The 19,426-nt window shown below is 36.5% G+C and overlaps 1 protein-coding gene across 4 annotated transcripts in view; it reads left to right on the top strand.

Moving 5' to 3' along the window:
* VPS8 (VPS8 subunit of CORVET complex) overlaps positions 1–19,426 on the top strand; it is a 250,782-nt gene that overhangs the window by 58,797 nt on the left and 172,559 nt on the right. For all 4 annotated transcript variants that reach the window (XR_013557963.2, XR_013557964.2, XM_060639415.3 and 1 more), the window contains exons 17-20: positions 834–869; positions 2,008–2,098; positions 2,491–2,537; positions 4,391–4,480. Coding sequence is in view for 2 of the 4 variants with exons in the window: in XM_060639415.3 (XP_060495398.1) it covers positions 834–869; positions 2,008–2,098; positions 2,491–2,537; positions 4,391–4,480 (264 nt within the window). In the remaining 2 variants the exon portion in view is untranslated. The remainder of the gene's footprint in view (positions 1–833; positions 870–2,007; positions 2,099–2,490; positions 2,538–4,390; positions 4,481–19,426) is intronic.

The raw sequence follows: 19,426 nt of genomic DNA, 5'->3' as shown, positions 1-19,426 counted from the left end.
GTGCCAGGATAGTTGCGGCTGAAGGGGGTTGCTGGTACAGAGAGCAGTGCATTACAGAGTGCATATTGATCATCAGGAATCTAACACTTTTAGGGTGTGTGTGTGTGTGTGTGTGTGTGTGTGTGTGTGTATTTTATTTTTTTTTAGGGGATTTAGTTTTTAAGTAACCACTGTGCCCAGTGTGGGGCTTGTACTCACAATCCTGAGATCAACAGTTGCATGCTCTAATGACTGAGCCAGCCAGGTGCCCCTGTCAGGGGTATATAGTTGTGATTTTTAGCTAATTTATTTTGTCTTTCAGACATTTTTACTTTCATTTAGGTTCTAGGATGCTTATTTTCTTGATTCAAGGATATACTTTCATAATCTTTACATTTATGGTTTTCAAGATGAGGAAGATAGCTTATCATGTATATTTGTCATATCCTTTAGCTTAGATCAGCTTAGGATATATTAAAATGCATTGAGGTATTTGACTTAAAATAGAATCACCGGAATAGGAGCTTGCTTGTATATCAATTTGTTCCTTGCTTTTTTTTTTTAACTTAGAGAAATATTCATTATTAAAATTCAAAATATTACAGGGATTTGGGGCATTCTTTGTTTCTTGCCAGTGGAATTAATTCCTTGGACTGCAGACTTAACTTTAAATATTTGTTTGATTTACTCTTTAATGTGGGCCCTTGAAAACCCTTTAGTAAATACTTCTAATTGTACTATGAAATATTTTTACCTAAAGAGATGTAAAATGAGATGCAGGACTGGGACAAATGTGTCTCCCAAACTAAGCTGTTAAAGATGATCATTTTAATTATTGTTTCTTTATTTTCTAGTCTGTTTATGTGATGATGCTGAGAAGCTGGAGAGAGGTGAGTTCAAAGTAATTTTATATGCTAGAGCTGTTGAATTGATTAGCATCTTAACATTGTGTTTTGACTTTGCAGGAAAAGATTATTTGGATTTGTGCTTTTTAATTTCAGAAGTATACATCAAATCTTTATAACTATTAGGTACTTGATTTGCTAATACTGACTATAAATTAGGATTAGATTTAGCTACAAAAGTCAGGAAATTTAAAATAACAGTGGCTTCAATAAGATTTCTGTCTAATGTAAAAACAATCTGGAGGTAGTAGGTAGTCTGTGGCTAGTGTGGCAGCTCAGTGGTCTTTAGTATACTGTCCTATTCCACCATTCTTGTGTGTGGATTCTAGTCTCAAAGTCATTTAATGTTCCATTGTGGCTGCTGGAGCTCCAGCTGTTAAGTCCACATTCCAGGAAGGAGGAAGGGGAAGAGAAGGGCTGGCGCCTGCCTTTTAAGGTTATCCCCAAGAAAGGCCAAACTTTTCCACTTATTTATCATTGGCTAGAACTTAGTCACATGGCCCCAAGTGGCTACAAGGGAGTCTTAGAAGTGTCCTTTTGCTGGTATATTGCTGTCTCAGGTAAACTTGGGATTTGTTACTAAGGAGGAGGGAATGGAGGCACCTCGGTGACTCAGTCCGTTGAGTGTCTGTCTGACTTCGGCTCAGGTCATGATCTCACGACTCCTGAGTTCGAGCCCCACTCCAGGCTCTGTGCTGACAGCTCAGAACCTGGAGCTCACTTCTGATTCTGTCTCTCCTCCCACCCCCGCCCCTTCCCACTCATGCTCTATCTCTCTTTCTCCTTCCAAAATAAATAAAAACATTAAAAAAATTTTAAAAACAAGGGAGGAGGGTGTGAATGGATGTTGTGGTAAACAACTAACCTTTTCTGTTACAGTGACATTCCAGCTATTTCCTCTTTTCATATTTAGGCCTTGTAGCTACCTGTATTAGCCCATACAATCACTGTACTATGTAGTGCTTTAAGAAATTGTTTTCATAGAAATAAGATAGTCACATGATTATTGGAATAATTTTAGCTGTTAAGCAATAACGTCTGAAAAGGTATTAAGTAGAATAGGAATTCTACCTAGTAGTTGGTCAGACAAAGGGGTTTAGCTTCTCTCATTTACTCATTTTAGAGAGTGGATCATCTTCTGAAACAAGATTGTCTTACAGAAGCCTTGGCTCTTGCATGGTCTTTCCATGAAGGAAAAGCAAAAGCAGTAGTGGGTAAGTTGACAGAATACCAGTGTAGTAGACATTGTTTTTCTGGAGTAGAGAAAATGAATACTGATCACTCATAGGACATTTTTTAGCATAGCGTTCAAATATTTTCTAAACAAGATGTCATCAAACCTTACAGACTTCCAGTGAAAAAGGTTAATGACAAATACAGGACATAGAATTTTAAATGTTGATTTTAAAGTTCTTTAATTTCATAAGGAGAATTTATAGTTGGAATAAAAAGAAAGTACGTTGATAGGTTATCTGATCCAATAGATGTGAGATGCTCTTACTATGGCATATTAGCCAATACTTTGATATCTAAGGATTGTTATAATTATGCCTTTTGTTAGCACATTATGGATTTTGTTTTTATGCTGAATTTTGCTTCTCTGCAGGATTATCAGGGGATGCCAGTAAGCGAAAGGCTGTTGTTGCAGATCGGGTGAGTATTTTAATAGGGGCTTTACTAGGGTACAGTACAGATTTGCCTTTGGTATCAGCTAATAATTTTGGGGCATGATTAGGTAAATGGCTACAGTCAAGGAGAGAGTGTGTAAAAAAACAAGTGTATAATTCCCTGGTGTCATCTTGAATTCTTTTAAACTTTCTTCTTATCACCTTTCTTTTTTTCCCTTGCTCACTCCCTTATGACGATGATAAAATTGTAAAACAAAACAAAAAAAAAAGAGCCAAAGGACAGCAGAAAGGAGGACGGAAAAACTCAGGGATCTGGATTATTTATGAGTGTGATTATATATAGCCCATAGAAAGTTGACAATTGTTAGTTTTTATGAACAGATAAGTAATTATGAGAAATACTACACATGCAAGTGTTTGTGTTGCCTGAGGTAACAGAGATGGCTGATTTTATTATTATTAATTAGCATTAATATGATTAATGCCAATATTTAATATTGACTTTGTTTTCCTAATCTAGACCTGGTTGAATTTAAATTCATTTATTATAGTCATTCTTCTCTGTTTTTATTGTGCAAGTGCATTGGTAAAAATTACATTCCAAAATAAGTGTAAGCATATAGAAAACATGAATAGAAATTGGTCACTCTTCAGACTCATGAATGATTAATTGTCTCAGTGTTAGCTAAAATACTTTAGGAATTTATGTTCTGTCTGTGTTCTCGAGGCAAAGACCTACAGCAGAGCTTTCTGAAGACCTTAACTTTGATTTTTCATTTCCTGAGCAACAGAGGTACTACTGAGTCTAGAACCTGGAGATTAGCAAATCAGTACTAGCCCTGAGGCTGCAAGAAATTAGTCTGAGGTTAAAAATATTGGGAAATAAAGCCACTGAATTTTTTTTTTTTTTCAATATATGAAATTTATTGTCAAATGAATGCAAATTGGTGCAGCCACTCTGGAAAACAGTGTGGAGGTTCCTCAAAAAATTAAAAATAGACCTACCCTATGACCCAGCAATAGCACTGCTAGGAATTTACCCAAGGGATACGGGAGTACTGATGCATAGGGGCACTTGTACCCCAATGTTTATAGCAGCACTCTCAACAATAACTAAATTATGGAAAGAGACTAAATGTCCATCAACTGATGAACGGATAAAGAAATTGTGGTTTATATACACAATGGAGTACTACGTGGCAATGAGAAAGAATAAAATATGGCCCTTTGTAGCAACATGGATGGAACTGGAGAGTGTGATGCTAAGTGAAATAAGCCATACAGAGAAAGACAGATACCATATGTGTTCACTCTTATGTGGATTCTGAGAAACTTAACAGAAACCCATGGGGGAGGGGAAGGGAAAAAAAAAAAAAAAAGAGGTTAGAGTGGGAGAGAGCCAAAGCATAAGAGACTCTTAAAAACTGCCACTGAATTTTTAAAATTATATATATATGTATAAAACATGTAAATATACATTTATACATATATATTTTATATATATATATATTTTTTTTTAAATTTTAAGTTATATCTTTGGGGTGCCTGGGTGGTTCAGTCGGTTGGGTGTCCGACTTCAGCTCAGGTCATGATCTCACAGTCCGTGAGTTCGAGCCCTGCGTCAGGCTCTGTGCTGACAGCTCAGAGCCTGGAGCCTGCTTCAGATTCTGTGTCTCCCTCTCTCTCTGCCCCTCCCCTGCTCGTGCTCTGTCTCTATCTATTTCAAAAATAAATAAAAACATTAAAAAAATTTTTTTACAAAGTTATATCTTTAATAAAACTCAATTCTGTATTATTTAGGAGGACCTACATATATTAAGTATTGAAAAATTTTAGAGATATATTTTGATTTTCTATACAAGGCTGTTTTCCTTACAGATGGTAGAAATCCTATTCCACTATGCAGATCGAGCTCTGAAAAAGTGTCCAGACCAGGGAAAAATCCAAGTGATGGAGCAGCATTTTCAGGTACACCTTTGCATGTGCTTCTAATAGACATTGCTATGAATAGGTCTAATACTGCTCTTTTATATTACTTGAGAATAGGGCTTTCATGTTTTGGTTAAACATTTGCAGCATTCAAAACTTTATTGCAGGGCTTTTGGAGCATTCTAATGAAATTTTGAAGTAATAGGTAACATGGGGATAGATGGTAAAATGTGGAGTGTTGATGCTTAGGTCTAGTGCCTTATGGATGGCAAGGATGTGTACATGAGGGTATATACCTCATATATACCTATAGGTATATACCTATGAACTGACACCTCCCAGTGGCTGACACCTGGCTGATGACTAACATTTATGTTAACTAGGCTAGTTGGAGAAGAGGTGTACCACCAAGGTTTAAATTTAGTTCTCCTAGGAGCACCTGTGATTCAACAACAGCTTGGTTACCTAAAAAAAAAAACAAACCAAAAAAAAAACAAAAAAAAAACACAAAAAGATCTCTAAAACTGCAGGTGAAAGATCTTTAGTTTCTGCCGGAACTCATTGAAAATGGAAGTCAAGGAACGGTTTAAAGACATGTACAATTTTTGTTATGTGAGTTTTACTGTTTGTAGTGATCACCAGTTATATTTATTGCAAATTTCTGTTTGTCCTTCTCCATTTTTTAGAGTTCCCTCGCCTCTCCCTTCCCTGCCTTCACTTGTAACAATTATTGGAGGGTCTAATACAGGAGTCAGTAAACATTTTCTAAGAAGGGCCATGATGGGCAAATTTAGGCTTTGTGGGGAGCATATGGTCTGTGTCATATGTTCCTCTTTGTTTTCTTTCTTTCTTCTTTCTTTTAAACAACGCTTAAAAAATGTAAAAACCATTCTTAGCTATGAGCCATTCAGAAACAGGCTGTGGGCGGGACTTGGCCCATGGGCCAAAGTGTGCACCTCGTGGTCTTACACGTATTAGGCACTGGACATACAGTGTGTAAATAGACATGGTCCTCGCTGTCTTAAAGTTTGCACTCCAGTCAAGGTTATTTTTCTTGTTTACATTAATGGAAACATTTAAAAGACATCTAAGGGTTTTGAAGTTCTAAAGAGCAGGCACAGCTTATCTATTTACATATCTATTTACTTGATGCTAGTAACTTTGGAAGACAAGGCTAGAGATGGAAGGTATGAGAGAAGGATTTGGTTTCCTGAGCTGTACTCTTTAATGTCATAGTAGTGGGCTTCTGGCAGGGTAACTCTTATTACTATTTGACTGCAAGCTCATTACATTTATCAATAAAATAGAGAAATGAGCCCCTATAAAATTACGGAAAAAGGTAACTTAAGAGGAAGGCGTACGGCAGAAAGAAAGCACATGGGGACAATACTGTTTGGCAGCAATATCTTGTATATAAATTTTGTATACCATTGCAGCGTAAATAGAATACAGTATTTTAACAAGGGGATGTCTATTACCTTGAAGTGATGAGATGGTACTTATGAAAGAACTCTGGCTATTGAAAGGTACACCTTGTTGAAAAAAAAAGAAAAAACCATAGGGAACACTGGGAGGGCCTAATGAGGGGTGTGTGTATGTGTGATACAGAAACCACAGTGCTGGGGAAGGATATGGCAGAGAGCTATAAAAGAAAGGAAAAAAAGTGATGTTCTGGTGGAGCAATATGAAAGAATCTTGGCATGACAGGGACTATAGATGATTGTTTCTTTTTTTTTTTTTTTTTTTTTTTTTTTTTTTTTTTTTTAATTTCAAGAGCATGAGTGAGGGAGGGGCAGAGAGAGAGAATCCCAAGCAGGCTCTGTGCTTTCTGCACAGAGCCCAACACGAGGGTTGATCTCACAAACCATGAGATCATGACCTGAGCTGAAATCAAGAGGCGGACGCTTAAACCACTGAGCCACCCAGGCGCCCCTATAGATGATTGCTTCTAATGCAGTTTATAAAATTTACAGAGAAACAAACTGTAATAGTAATGTGTTGTTCAACTTCTAGATATATGTTGGAAGTTTCATTCTGCTAAAAGAATATCTCCTACAAATTTTTGATTTATTAATGATTTAGTCTCATAGAAGCTGAAGGAAACAATGGTGAACCATTATTCTGGATTTACTTTTTACCAGTAATTGGGGGAATAGAGTAGATAGACTCCTAAGGGAAAAAAATACCACTTTATTTTAAAGATTGTAATAATGTTGCAAAATAAGCTCAGCTTGAATCCTGTGAGAAAGTACATGTTTCAGAAGAAAACTATGGGCACAGTCTCATGGTTATAGGCCTCAAAATACAAATGGATTCACAAAGAACAGGAAATTCTTAAATTTTGACATAATAACCACAAAAATTCAAAGAGAATGGAAATGGGGACGAGTGTTGAGAGAAGTGTCTGTCTACAAAGCACAGAACAGCTACAAAAGATGGAGAGAGGCAGATAATCAAAGATCTATGTAAAAAGCAGCATGAACCTGTAAGACTGTCAGAAAGGAAAATAGTACCTGGATTGTGCCTACTAACATGCTAAGGGTTACAAAATAAGGGATTGTGACCAAGATTCACTGAGTATATTCTACATGCCAAGCACTGTGTAAAGTTTTTTGTATTTAATTTTTATTTAATTCTCACAACAACCCCATGGAGATAGATACTGTTTTTAATCCCAATGCATAGATGAGGAAAGTTAGGTTGGGAGAAATTAGGTGATTTTCCAAGGTAACATTGCTGGTAAGTGTTGGGGTCGGTACTCCAATCCAGGCCTTTGACTTCAAAGCCCAGCTCTTACCTAACTAGTGTTCTGTATGGTTATTTTCAGAACAAGTGCAAGGAAAAGATCGGTGAGAAAGGGGTGATGTTAACAGATGATCAAGGATGAGAATGACAGCAGACATCTAAGCCATTTAATGCTTACTGTGTGGCAGGCACTGTTAATAATGCTTTACATATATTAACTCATTTAATTCTTTCATAACTGTGTAAGATGAGTCCTGTTATTATTCATATGTATAGATGAGACTGAGGCACAGAGAGGTTACAGGTTACACAGTTCATAAATGATAGAACTGGGATTAGAATTCAGGAAGTTGGGCTTCAGGGTCCACATCTGGATTGCTATACTGTACTGAAGAAGAGCACTTCTTATTTTGCTCCCATTTTCATAAGCAAAGAGAATGGTCTTTAAAGTGGAAAAATCTAGTTAAAAATATATTAAAAAGCTGAAGCCCAGCATATGTGATATATAGTTAGTTGCATAATGATTGTTTAAAACTCAAAACTCAGTAGAATTATAACCCAGGATATTGTTTGAACAGTCTGTGTCACTATTCATAATTTTTAAGTAACTTTGGATCGGTTTTTTTTAAATAAAGCATATTCAATTAAGCATGGATGCCTCAGCAGAGGAGACACAATTTATTTCACTCAGGAGGACAATTTTCTTCTGAAAAAGATGATCTTCAGTCCATTAGGATGAGTGAAATCCATGTATGGTTGGCTATGAATCTGCCATTTTAAGTGTTTGATCTTAATTAGTTAATCATGAAATAATTAAATAAGTTGGCTCTTAGAGTTTTTTTTAAAGGAAGAGTGGACTTAAGAAATTATACACCGATAGTTCCAGTGTGGTGTATGAATGTTTTCTGTGAGCTTGCTTGAAATTGACCACGTTAAACTCATAAATTGCCGTTTTGAAAGGAATTTGAGGACAGCATATCCATGGAATGCCTATTACATAATGTCTTGGTTTCATTAAAGCGTTTGTCTGAATTTTCCATTATCCTAATGGCTGAAATAGATTGATGAGTAGTAAATAGATAAGTAAATAGTAAGTAGATTTGTAGCTAGATAAACATCCCTACCCAAAGAGTATTCTTTGGTGGCTTGGTATTAATTACATGTTAGGGCTCTTTCCTGTGCAATTTTTTTTAAATTTTTTTTTTAACGTTTATTTATTTTTGAGATAGAGAGAGACAGAGCGTGAACAGGGGAGGGGCAGAGAGAGAGGGAGACACAGAATCTGAAACAGGCTCCAGGCTCTGAGCTGTCAGCATAGAGCCTGACGTGGGGCTCGAACTCACGGACTGTGAGATCATGAACTGAACCGAAGTCGGACGCTTAACCGACTGAGCCACCCAGGCGCCCCCTTGTGCAATTTTTTATAATTGATTTGGGGTGACGATTTAGTGAGTGACTTGTCAAATATAGGTGGGTGGCACCAGGAGTCTGAGTTCAAAATGATCTTGACAAAATGGAACCAAATTGTCATGAGATAAAATTCAACAAGGATGAACATCAAGACTGCATTAGATCCAGATAATTTAAGTACATGAATACTGGTTTGGGAAGATCTAGCTGGATAAGATTTCAGTTGACCACAAACAGCATGAGTTAATAGTGTGTTAAGGCCCAAGATAAAGGTAAGGAATAGTTCCATTGGGCTATTGGTTGGAAATAAAAGCTCTGAGGTATTTATGGACTACTGACAGATTAAGCTACATCCACAACCAGGATGGTGGGAGATTTAAAAATGACTGAAAAAAATATAGTGGGGTTGTTTAATCTGAGGAGTAAGTCAGTGGAAACATGTCTGCCTTCAGTTGATGACGGGCTGTGAAATAGGGGTTTACTGTATTGCAGCAAAAGGAGGGCTAGTATAAGTGGGTGGAAATCGGGATGTGTATTTCAGTCTAAAATTACCCAGGGATAATGTAAAAATGCTCTTGGATTTATGTGCCTCCTACTGTTGAATTTATTGAAATGGAGGAAGACCAGCTGACTAAAGACTTTCTTTGCCAGGCAGGAAGAGCTGATATTCTGTATCAGTGTGAAGAAATGATTGTTGGAAACAGATGACCTCTAATCTAGTGAGTTGAAATTTCTAGTACAACTGGTTTCTATTTCAGTCAAAATACTGAGAATTTATATTTTACCAGCAGGTGGCACTCATGCTTGCTGCCTCAATTTTAATTTTTACCTTTGATGAAGAGCCTCACCTTTTCCTTAGAGTCAGGATATATAATACCATTCAATATTTTTGCTTTTCTCCAAAGATCAATCAATATTTTGTCCTTTCTTAACTATAGAAAGTAATTTTTGGATCGCATAGTAACTTTTTGATAGGCTGTGGCTTTTATTTATCTGAGAAAAGATTTGAACCTTTAACTATATTTGTATAGTAACTAGTTGGATTAAAAGGAATTAGAGCCACCACTGTTTTCCCAGCATCTGGTTTAGTGCCCTTCAATTTGAGAAATATTTCTTGACAGATTTTTTTTTTTTAAATATGTGTTTGTATTGTATATAGTGCTTGTCTTGGGCATATGTAGTTTTTTTGGTTTGTTTTTAAGTAGTCTCCATGCCCATCATGGGACTTGAACTCATGACCCTGAGGTCAAGTGTCCCATACTCTACCAGTTGAGCCAGCCAGGTGCCCCTTGGGCATATGTTTAAATCTAACTCTGGAAGGTTTGAACTGAGAATAGAACTTAGTACAATCACACAGATGTTCATAATCATGACAAATATTATTATGTGCTGTGTGCCTGGCAAGTATCTTATTTAATCTTCATAATATACTTGAGGAGTAGTTATTATTTATCTCCATTTTACAAATGTTTGCATGTGTACACAGACACACAGAGGGTTGAATAACTTGCCTTATGTCATACAACCAATAAACAGAATCAAAGTAGGCACCCAGGCTGTCTGGCACAAGGCGCTTTGAGCCTACAGTCTGCTTAGGTTTCATGCACATTTCATTCTTTGATACTCTCAGACCAATATGTTGTTAACTGGCTCACTTTGAAGCAGAGAGGACTAAGTAATATATAAATTTTAGGAAGATATTGAAATGTATAAAAAAATACATAATTCATTTTAGTATGATCACGGTAATCGTATTTGAATGATTGTGGACCATTTTATTCTTCATCTTATTGGTCCTCCATAGCATTCAACAGTTAATGACTTCTTGAAACTGTCCTGTTGTCTTTTCTCCTATCAGAATTCTCTACTAACTGTTCTAAACTCAGAAGCTGGTCAGTTAACTATGGAAGCAGTTTCATGTATTTTGGAATATTTTATCTTATTATAGTCCTGTTTGTTTATGTAATAGGTAGAGGTATAAATAAACATGGAGAATTTTAATAATATAAATCAAGCTAAAATAATTTGAAAAATAATACAATTTTAAAAGCTCTTAAAAGTAAAGCCTTACATTAATTGTTCTCACACTCTCCTTTCTGCTTCATTTCCACCTCCATGAGCTGCAGATCATTCAAGGCCATTGTTATAGCAGCTGTTGCCATACGTTTTTGTATTAGGAGTTCATGCCAAATAGTGGACAGACTCTAAAAGCTGAATACAGAATGAAGCAATAGGAGCCTTCTTTGTCTAATTCATGTTTCCCTGAGATGAAGTGAATAATAAGTATTGGTGTCTAGTACATCACCTTATTCCTGAGGCTTGATTAGAATGTTGGTTCTGGGGAGTCAGGTCTTTCCTAGATTATTTTTTTGTCATACCTGTGAGGAAAAAAAAGGAAAAGTACAAATATACACATACACATACAGAGAAATACCCATATCTACATAGCTACTCATGGTGTCTGTGTACTAATACAGGAATACAGCTGCCTAGTTTTGATAGCCCACAGAGAAAGATCTATTGATCTGTGTATAGGAATGTTTATGTACTTTGGTGTGTGTGTGTATGTGTGTGCATACATATACGTATATATACACATATACATATATGTATACATATATATGAATATGTATGTATTCATTGTAGGGTTTGTTAAAATTTTGAATCATTTTCAAATAATGCAGTGTTCATTGCCTGATTGACTTCTAGAATATAAATTATGAGAATTAATGCTGTTGTTCCAAAAAGCAAAGGAATGTGTCTGCTCATTTCTTCTCACATCACCCTTATGAAAGAGGGAAAGCCAGAGATTATATCTTCAGTTGGCAGATGGTAAGATAGTCACAGTGCAGTAAAATGATCTATTCACTCATTCAAACAATTGACAGGCTTAAATTTAGATTTTCTGTCAGTTCAGTGTTTTATTCACATATCTATATTGCCTTCTTTAATTTTAAATATATACAAATATCTAACAAGAGAAGCAGTTCACCTAGGCCAGTTGATAGGACTGTGCATTGAAGAAGAGATTAGAGAAATAATTGCTTTTTCTTTTTTTGATTTTAATTTTGGAGACCAAAAATATAGACTTTTTTTTTTTAGAGGCATTCTGCAAGTTTTTGAGACTAAGAGGAATATTCTTAAAGCAGGTATTGGCTCACTGTGTTTGCACTGAAAGACTTCAGGCACATAGCCATAAGCAGCGCATAGCACAGCCTGTACTTAATGGCAGAAGGATCAGAAGTTTGCATGTAGGCCCTTGATCTCTCAATATCCTGTGGAGAGGCATGTGTCTCTCCAGACCAGGTCTGGCTGGATGGTCTGAAGGTTTTGCTTCAAGAGAGGGACCTGTCCTTTTCCGTTCTCCTTTCTTTTAGGGCTCTTGTGAGAGCAGCCTTCTAAATGGGTTAAGTGGGGTGATCATCTTGGGCAGCAACTGCTTAAGGTGATTGTAGACTAGTCCTGGAATGTCCTCTGCCCAGTTTTGCCTACAGATCCTGTGCAAAGTTGAGTCTGTGCTTAGTCCTTGCAGTTGGGAGGTAGAGATCTAACTGGTCCCACCTAACTTATTTTCAGGTGTCTAGGAGATTGCCACCAGGGATAATACACTGGACAACCTGCCTTGTCTCTCCATAATTAGATTCTGGAAAGGAAGGTTTAATATATGGAAATAGATTTGGCTTTAAGTAGTATTTTATCTTGTTTATAGTTACAAATGTTCAAAATTGATAAGGACCTGGTTTCTTTAGGAAGCTAGATTGAAAGCATTGCCTTGAGTGATTTAGCTCTATTTAAATGAGTTGAGAACAGCTAGGGGCAGGCATGAGAACTCTGTGTATCCTCTTTCTTTTTTCTTTTAATTAGTTTTGTTTGTTTTGGGATAATTGTAGATTTACATTCAATTGTAAGAAATACAAAGAGATCCCAAGTACCGTCAACTCAGTTTTCTCCAGCGGGAACATCTTGTAAAACTGTATTACAACTGTATAACCAGGATTTTGACCAATACAGTGAAGATACAGAACATTTCCATCACCACAAGGATCCCTCATTTTGCCCTTTTATAGCCACACCTTCTTTCCTCCCATCCTTATCCCCTCTTTAGGCCCTGCCAACCATTAATTATTCCCATTTCTATGATTTTGTCATTTCAGGAATGTCATGTAAATGGAGTTATATAGTATGTAGGCTTTTGGGATCGGCCTTTTTTTTTTTTTTTTTTTTTTTTTTTAAACTCAGCATAATTCCCTGATGATTCATCTAGGTTGTTGCATTTGTCAGTAGTTTGCTGCTTTTTATTTCTGAGTTGTATTCCCTTCCTAATCTTCATTTAGAACCACATCACACAGTACTGTAATTTTACTTCAACCATAAAACCTAAGAAAACTTAAGACAAGGAAAGCCTATTAACTTTTACCCTTTATTTTTGCTTATCATCTTCTTTCAATGTTCCAGGGTGTCTATTCTTTTGTTTCCTTTCTGATTAGAAAACTTTCATTATCCATTCTTTGGGGGTAGTTTTGCTGGCAGTAGAGTCTTTTCATCATAGAATGTCTTGATTGCCCCTTCATTCTTCAAGGATATTCCAGTGAATTTAGTACTCTAGGTTGACAGTTACTTACTTTCAGCACTTGAAAAATACGGCTCTGCCACTTGCCTTGGCCTCCATGGTTTCTGATGAGAAATGCAGTCATTCAAATTGTTTTTCCCTATAGGTAATATGTCATTTCTTTCCTGCCACTTTGAAGATTTCTGGGGTTTTTTTGGTCTTTAGTTTTCAGAAGTTTGAAAATGTATTTGGTGTGGATTCCTTTACATTTGTAATATTTGCATAAATCTGTGTGTTTATGTCTTCTGCCAAATTTGGGGTATTTTTGGCCATTATGTCTTTGAGGACTTTTTGAGTTCTACCTTCTATCTTTTCTCCTGAGACTCTTATGATACATTAGGTCTTTTGTTCTAGCCCCACAAGTCCCTGAGTGTCCCATTTTTTTTTTCAGCCTGTTTTCTCCTTCAGATTGGAAATTTCTGTTGTTTGTTCCTTTCTTCCTGTTCATTCATTTTTTTTTTTTTCCCTCTGAACCATCTATTCTGTTGTTGAGTCCTTAGAGTTTTTTAAACATTCAGTTACTGTATTTTTCAGTTCTAAAATTTTCATTTGGTTATTCTTTATATCTTTTTCTATTTCTGTGATGAAACTTTGTATATTTTCATTTGTTTCAAGATTTCAGTTACTTATTGAGACAACTTTATCATGGCTGTTTTAAAAATCATTGTTAGATCATTCTGACATCTCTGTCATTTTAGTGTTGGCATCTATTGATTACTGCTTTTTAATTCAGTTTGAGATCTTTTTGGTTCTTGGTATGATTTATGATTTCCTTTTGAAATCTAGACATTGTGGATGTCCAGATCTTACTGTGAGACTCCAAATCTTATTTAAACTTTCTGTTTTAGCTGCTTTCTTCTGGTACTGCTCTGATAAGGGAAGGGGTCCTACCTTCTTACTGTTAGGTGGAGGCAAAAGTATAGGTTCCCCTCTCAACCCCCATTAATACCTGATAGAGGGTGCTCATCCTCACTGCTGGACAGAGATGGGGGTTCCTGCCCCTTACTAGGCCTTCTCTGGTACTTCACTGACTAGTTAGGGATAGGAATGTCTCAGTACTGCTCCCCATGTGGCCTCCATCGACACATGGTGAGAGTAGCTTCACTACTGTTCGATTGGGCATTGCTAAAAATTCTAATTATTTTGTAAGTCTCCTCTGACACCACTCCATTGGGCCTCATTACATGAATTCCACTAGCACTCTCCATGTGGGAGGAGTAGGGGTTTGTTACTGCACTCTTAGAACTGAAAGTCCCGACTTTCATAGACTTCTCTGATAACACCCTGCTCAGCAGAGGGAGGACTGGGATACCTTGTTATGTGCTGTGGAGAGTAGAAATCTAGGTTTTCCACACAGCTTTGGCTGGCATGGGTGAGTGTATTAGTCAAGGTTTTCCAGAGAGACAGAACCATTAGGGGGTATAGACGTGTCTCCCCCTTCCCTCTCTCTTTCTCTCTTTATGTGTATATAGAACCACATCACACAGTATTACAATTTTTGCTTCAACCATAAAACATAACTATAAATATATAAATAAAGAGATTATAAGGAGCTAGCTCACTGGATTTGGGAGGCTGAGAAGTCCCAGTATCTTTATTTGGCAAGTTGGAGCCCTGGGAGAGCTAATGTGTAGTTCCAGTCCAACTCTGAAGGCCTCAGAACCAGGAGAGCCAGTGATATAGTTCCAGCTTGAAAGCTGGCAGGCTTGAGACCCAAGAAGAACAGATGTTTCCTTCTGCATTAGGGAGGGCAATCTGCTTTACTGAATCTGACTCATATGTTAATCTCATTTAAAAACATGACACATCAGACACAGCAGAATAATGTTTGACCAAATATTTAGGCACCTTGTGGTCCAGCCAACTTGATACATAAAATTACGCATCACAGTGGGTGTGGGGGCACAGTTTTTTTCTGTGGTGTTTGACCAGAATAGAGCAGATACTGTTACAAGGGGTTTTTGTGTTTTTTTTTTCCCGCTAGATTCTTTCTTTTCTGGTTTTTTGGCTAGAGAGAGTAGCTTTCGTTGAGCCTTTTTCTATATGTGTGCCTGGGCATTTCCACCTTGCCAGTCTTCTTCACTTCCAAGTCTGGGATACATGGTAAAAAGGAACCGGGAAGCTCACCACTGTGTTGTTCCTCAGGTCCTGAGATCCCTGGTAGGTCCGCCATCTTCTTCCACCTTTCAGTCTTAGGTTTGTGTTGTATATATTGTCCAGGGATTTTAGGTATATTAGTAGGAGAGATAGGGAAAAATATGTCTGGTCCACCTCCCTAGAAGTGGGAGTCTCCCATGTGTACACTTTTCAAGGCATTGCAAAGTTCGTTGGATGAAGAAAGAGAAGGGAATGAACAGAAATTTGGAATTGGAGAGAGTTTAGACCAAGAGAACTAAGAAGTGCTGCAGGGAATGGAAGTTGGCGAGAGGCATATAGTAGAGACTTGCAAAGAAGTAATTAAAGTCTACACATGTATTCTGAGACTCTATACCACTTGTAAAACTGCCCCAATTCTTAAATTTTTAATCTTCTCTGCTTAAAACCCCTTCAGTGGTTTTCCATTATGTTAGAATAGAGTCCAGAATGTTGCACATGCCCCTTCGCATCTACTGCCAGCCTTCTCTTTCCATGCTCTGGTCGTACTGTCTCTCCCAATCCCCAAGGTTCTCTGCTGTTTCCTATGTCTGGACTCCTGCAAGTTACTATTCCCTCTCACTGGATGGCGTGTTCATCCCCGTAGTTGGCTTGGTCACTGCTGTCTGTCAGGTATTCACTTAAACATCCCATTCCAAGGAAGGCAGACTTAGGTTAGTTAGGCCTCCTTCCTAACATTCCCCTGGCATTTTGTATTTCCCTTCTCATAACTTTCATCATCCTTCGTTGTTACTTTTTAAAAATCTTTGTACCAGACTATAATATATGTCTGTTTGGTTAAATCTGTATCATTAACACCTAGCAATGGCCCTGGTCTATAGTAGATGCTTTATATAAATACAGTTTACATAAATATGACTTATACATATTTGTGTGTGTCCTCTAAATGTTCTAGCCAGTTATTTCTGTAGTGTTGAGGTCGACTATACATAGGTGTATTACCTGTGTCATTCAGTTTTTTGTACTAGTTATATATTTGTATAATTTAAAAATCAGAAAGTATAGGGTGCCTGGGTGGCTCAGTCAGTTAAGTGTCTGACTCTTGACCTCACCTCAGGTCATGATCCCACAGTTCATGAGATCGAACCCCACATCAGGCTCTGCACTGACAGTGCGGAGCCTGCTTGGGGCTCTCTCTCTGCCCCTCCCCTACTCACTCTTTCTTTTCTGGCTCAAAATAAATATTTAAAATTTTTTTTTAAATTGCAAAGTATAAAAACGTATACAATGAAAAGTCTGCCACCTTGATGCCATCTGCCCAGATTCCACCTGCCTCTCACCATTGTTACTAACTTTTATGTAGATTTCCAGATTTTCTTTACGTAAATACAAGCAAATGTACACAGTTGTAACCACCCACACATTCATATTTTTTTCCTTCTTTAACACAAATTTTTTCCTTGTGATTTTGTTTGGTTTTCTACTTAATATATCTTGGAAATCTTTTTATATTGGTTCACAAAGAATGTCTTTTTTTTCCATTTTGGTAGTTGCATAATATTTTTTTTTTTGACGCTAATGGTATTTTTTTTTTTTTACTTCTGTTTCAGCTTGTTTCTAGTATATAGAAATGCAAGCGATTTTAGTACATTGATCTTCCATCTTGCAACCTTGCTAAACTTGTTTATTCTAATATTTTTTTTGTATATTCCACCAGATTTTCTACAGAGATAATCATGTTGTCCACAAATAAAGACAGGATTATTTATTATTTTCCAATCTGGCAGTCTTTTATTTCTCTTTCTTGCCTTATTACACTGGCTCCAGTATTACCTCCAGTATTAATGTTGAATAGAAATTTTGAAAATTGACATCTTTGTCTTGTTCCCGGTGTTAGTGGGAAAGCATCAGTCTTTGATTTATAAATATGATGATAGCTGTAGTTTTTCAAAGATGCTCATTATCAGGTTGAGGAATTTCTATTTTTAATATCCTAAGAAATGTAAATGTTGTTGGCTTTTGTCAAATTGTTTTTCTTTGTAGAGATGATCATATAGTTTTTCTTTTTATTTGTTAATATGGTGAATAATATTGATTGGTTTTTGAAACCAACCTGGCATACCTGGGAGAAAGTCATGTGGTTATGATGTATAACCATTTTTTTATAAGGACATTTATGTTCACTCTTATGTATTACCCAAAGGATACAAAAATATTTTGAAGGGGCACACGCACCCCATATTTATAGCAGCATTATCAACAATAGTCAAACTATGGACGGAGCCCAAATGTCCATCAGCTAATGAATGGATAAAAAGGAAGTGGTGTGTGTATGTCTGTGTGTGTGTAATAGAATCTTACTCAGGCATCAAAAAGAATGAAATCTTGCCATTTACAACGCTGTGGATAGAGCTAGACTGTATGGTAAGTGACATAAGTCAGAGAAAAATAAATACCATATGATTTCACTCATATGTGCAATTTAAGAAACAAAACATTTCATAGGGAAAAGAAAAGAAGGAGGCAAACCATAAGAGACTCTTAACTATAGAGAACAAACTGAAGGTTGCTGGAGGGGAGGTGAGCCGGAGATAGGCTAAATGGATGATGGGTATTAAGGAGGGCACTTGTTGGGATGAACATTGGGTGTTACATTTAAGTGATGAATCACTCAACTCTACTGAAACCAATATTACACTATATGTTAACTAGAATTTAAATAAAAACTTAAAAAGAGTTTTCTTTGTAGGACGGTTTTTAACTACAAATGGAGATTTTTAGGAGGTTATGTATTTCTTCTGTTTCTGGTATTTTCTATCTTTAAAGAGATTTGGCCATTTCATCTGAGTTGTCAAACTTATTGGGTAAAAGTTGCTCGTGACATTTTAATTACCCTTTTTATATCTGGAGAATCTATAGTGATGTCATCTCTTCAGTCTTTATTTTGTTAATTTCTGATTTGATTGTGGTCAGAGAACGTAATTTGTATGACTTAAATCTTTTTAAATTTGAAACTTGTTTTATGGCCTAAAATACATTATCTATCTTAGTAAATGTTCCATATACTTAAGAAAACTGTATATTTTGATGCTGTCGGAGTGTTCTAAAAATGACAATTTATAGACGTAAGGCTATCAATTCAACATGTATCACTTTTATTGTTTTTATATATAATCTTTAATTTTGGTAATCTTTCTTTGAAAATTTTGAGAGAAAGCTTTCTGGCATTAAAACCCAAGCTTTTGATGAGACCAACAAATGTGTAAGGCAGTCTCTGTGACAATTTCGGGCTTATGGCTTTGATTTTCAGTTCCCTTTTCACTTTTTGACTCTTGAGTATTGCCCTCACTTTCTTCGGAACTCAGCTGTGTATTGTAAGGAATGTTTGTTAAAATTTTCCCCCAGAATTTCTAGGGAGATTTTTTTTCCCCTCCAAATTATTTGGCCCACTGTACTCTTATGCAGGGTTGACAGTTGCTGTAGCATTAACACTTTTCACATGATTTTAATATGATTTAACATTTCTCTGTGATTTTAGTTCATGTTTTTCAAGAACCTAAATAAGATTTTAAATCTTATTATAAGGAATATTGGTGACTAAAGGAAGCAGAATGGATGGGTCAGGTATAGCCCCATAATCCTTTTAAGGTTGTTAAGTCCTTCTGATACCTCTCTCAAATGGTAAGGGTTCCTCGGTTTTATTTGTTTTGTCAAACACGTGTTAGCATATAGTATTCTCTTCTTCACATAGTGCCTTCTTCCCTGGTGGGATTTTTTTCTACCTAGAATCTAGGCCTTCTTTTTAAAGGAAACCATTTCCCTGCAGCCAGCAGAAAATGAAAGAGTGCTACTGAAATCTAATGCTTGGTTACTTGACAGTTTCCACTAATAATAAGGTTCTGTTTCTCCTTCAGACTGTTTCTCTTGAAAAAGGCCAAAATTATGGGTTGCCATTCAGTTGTACAAGTCTGTACAAGATGAATTTAAAGCAATCAAAATGTTATGAAACCGAGAAGTTAAATCAACCTTGAAATAGCTAGTTTGGAGGCTTGTGACAAAATATGGACAACCTTAATCAACTGAGCCACCAACAGGACCAACTATATTCTATTATCAATTTGATGTAT

Source organism: Panthera onca, chromosome C2, assembly GCF_046562875.1.
Source record: "Panthera onca isolate mPanOnc1 chromosome C2, mPanOnc1 haplotype 2, whole genome shotgun sequence".
In the NCBI taxonomy this organism is placed as follows: domain Eukaryota; kingdom Metazoa; phylum Chordata; class Mammalia; order Carnivora; family Felidae; genus Panthera; species Panthera onca.
Note: the sequence above shows the minus strand (reverse complement) of the source record. Positions and strands in the feature narration are given on the sequence as shown.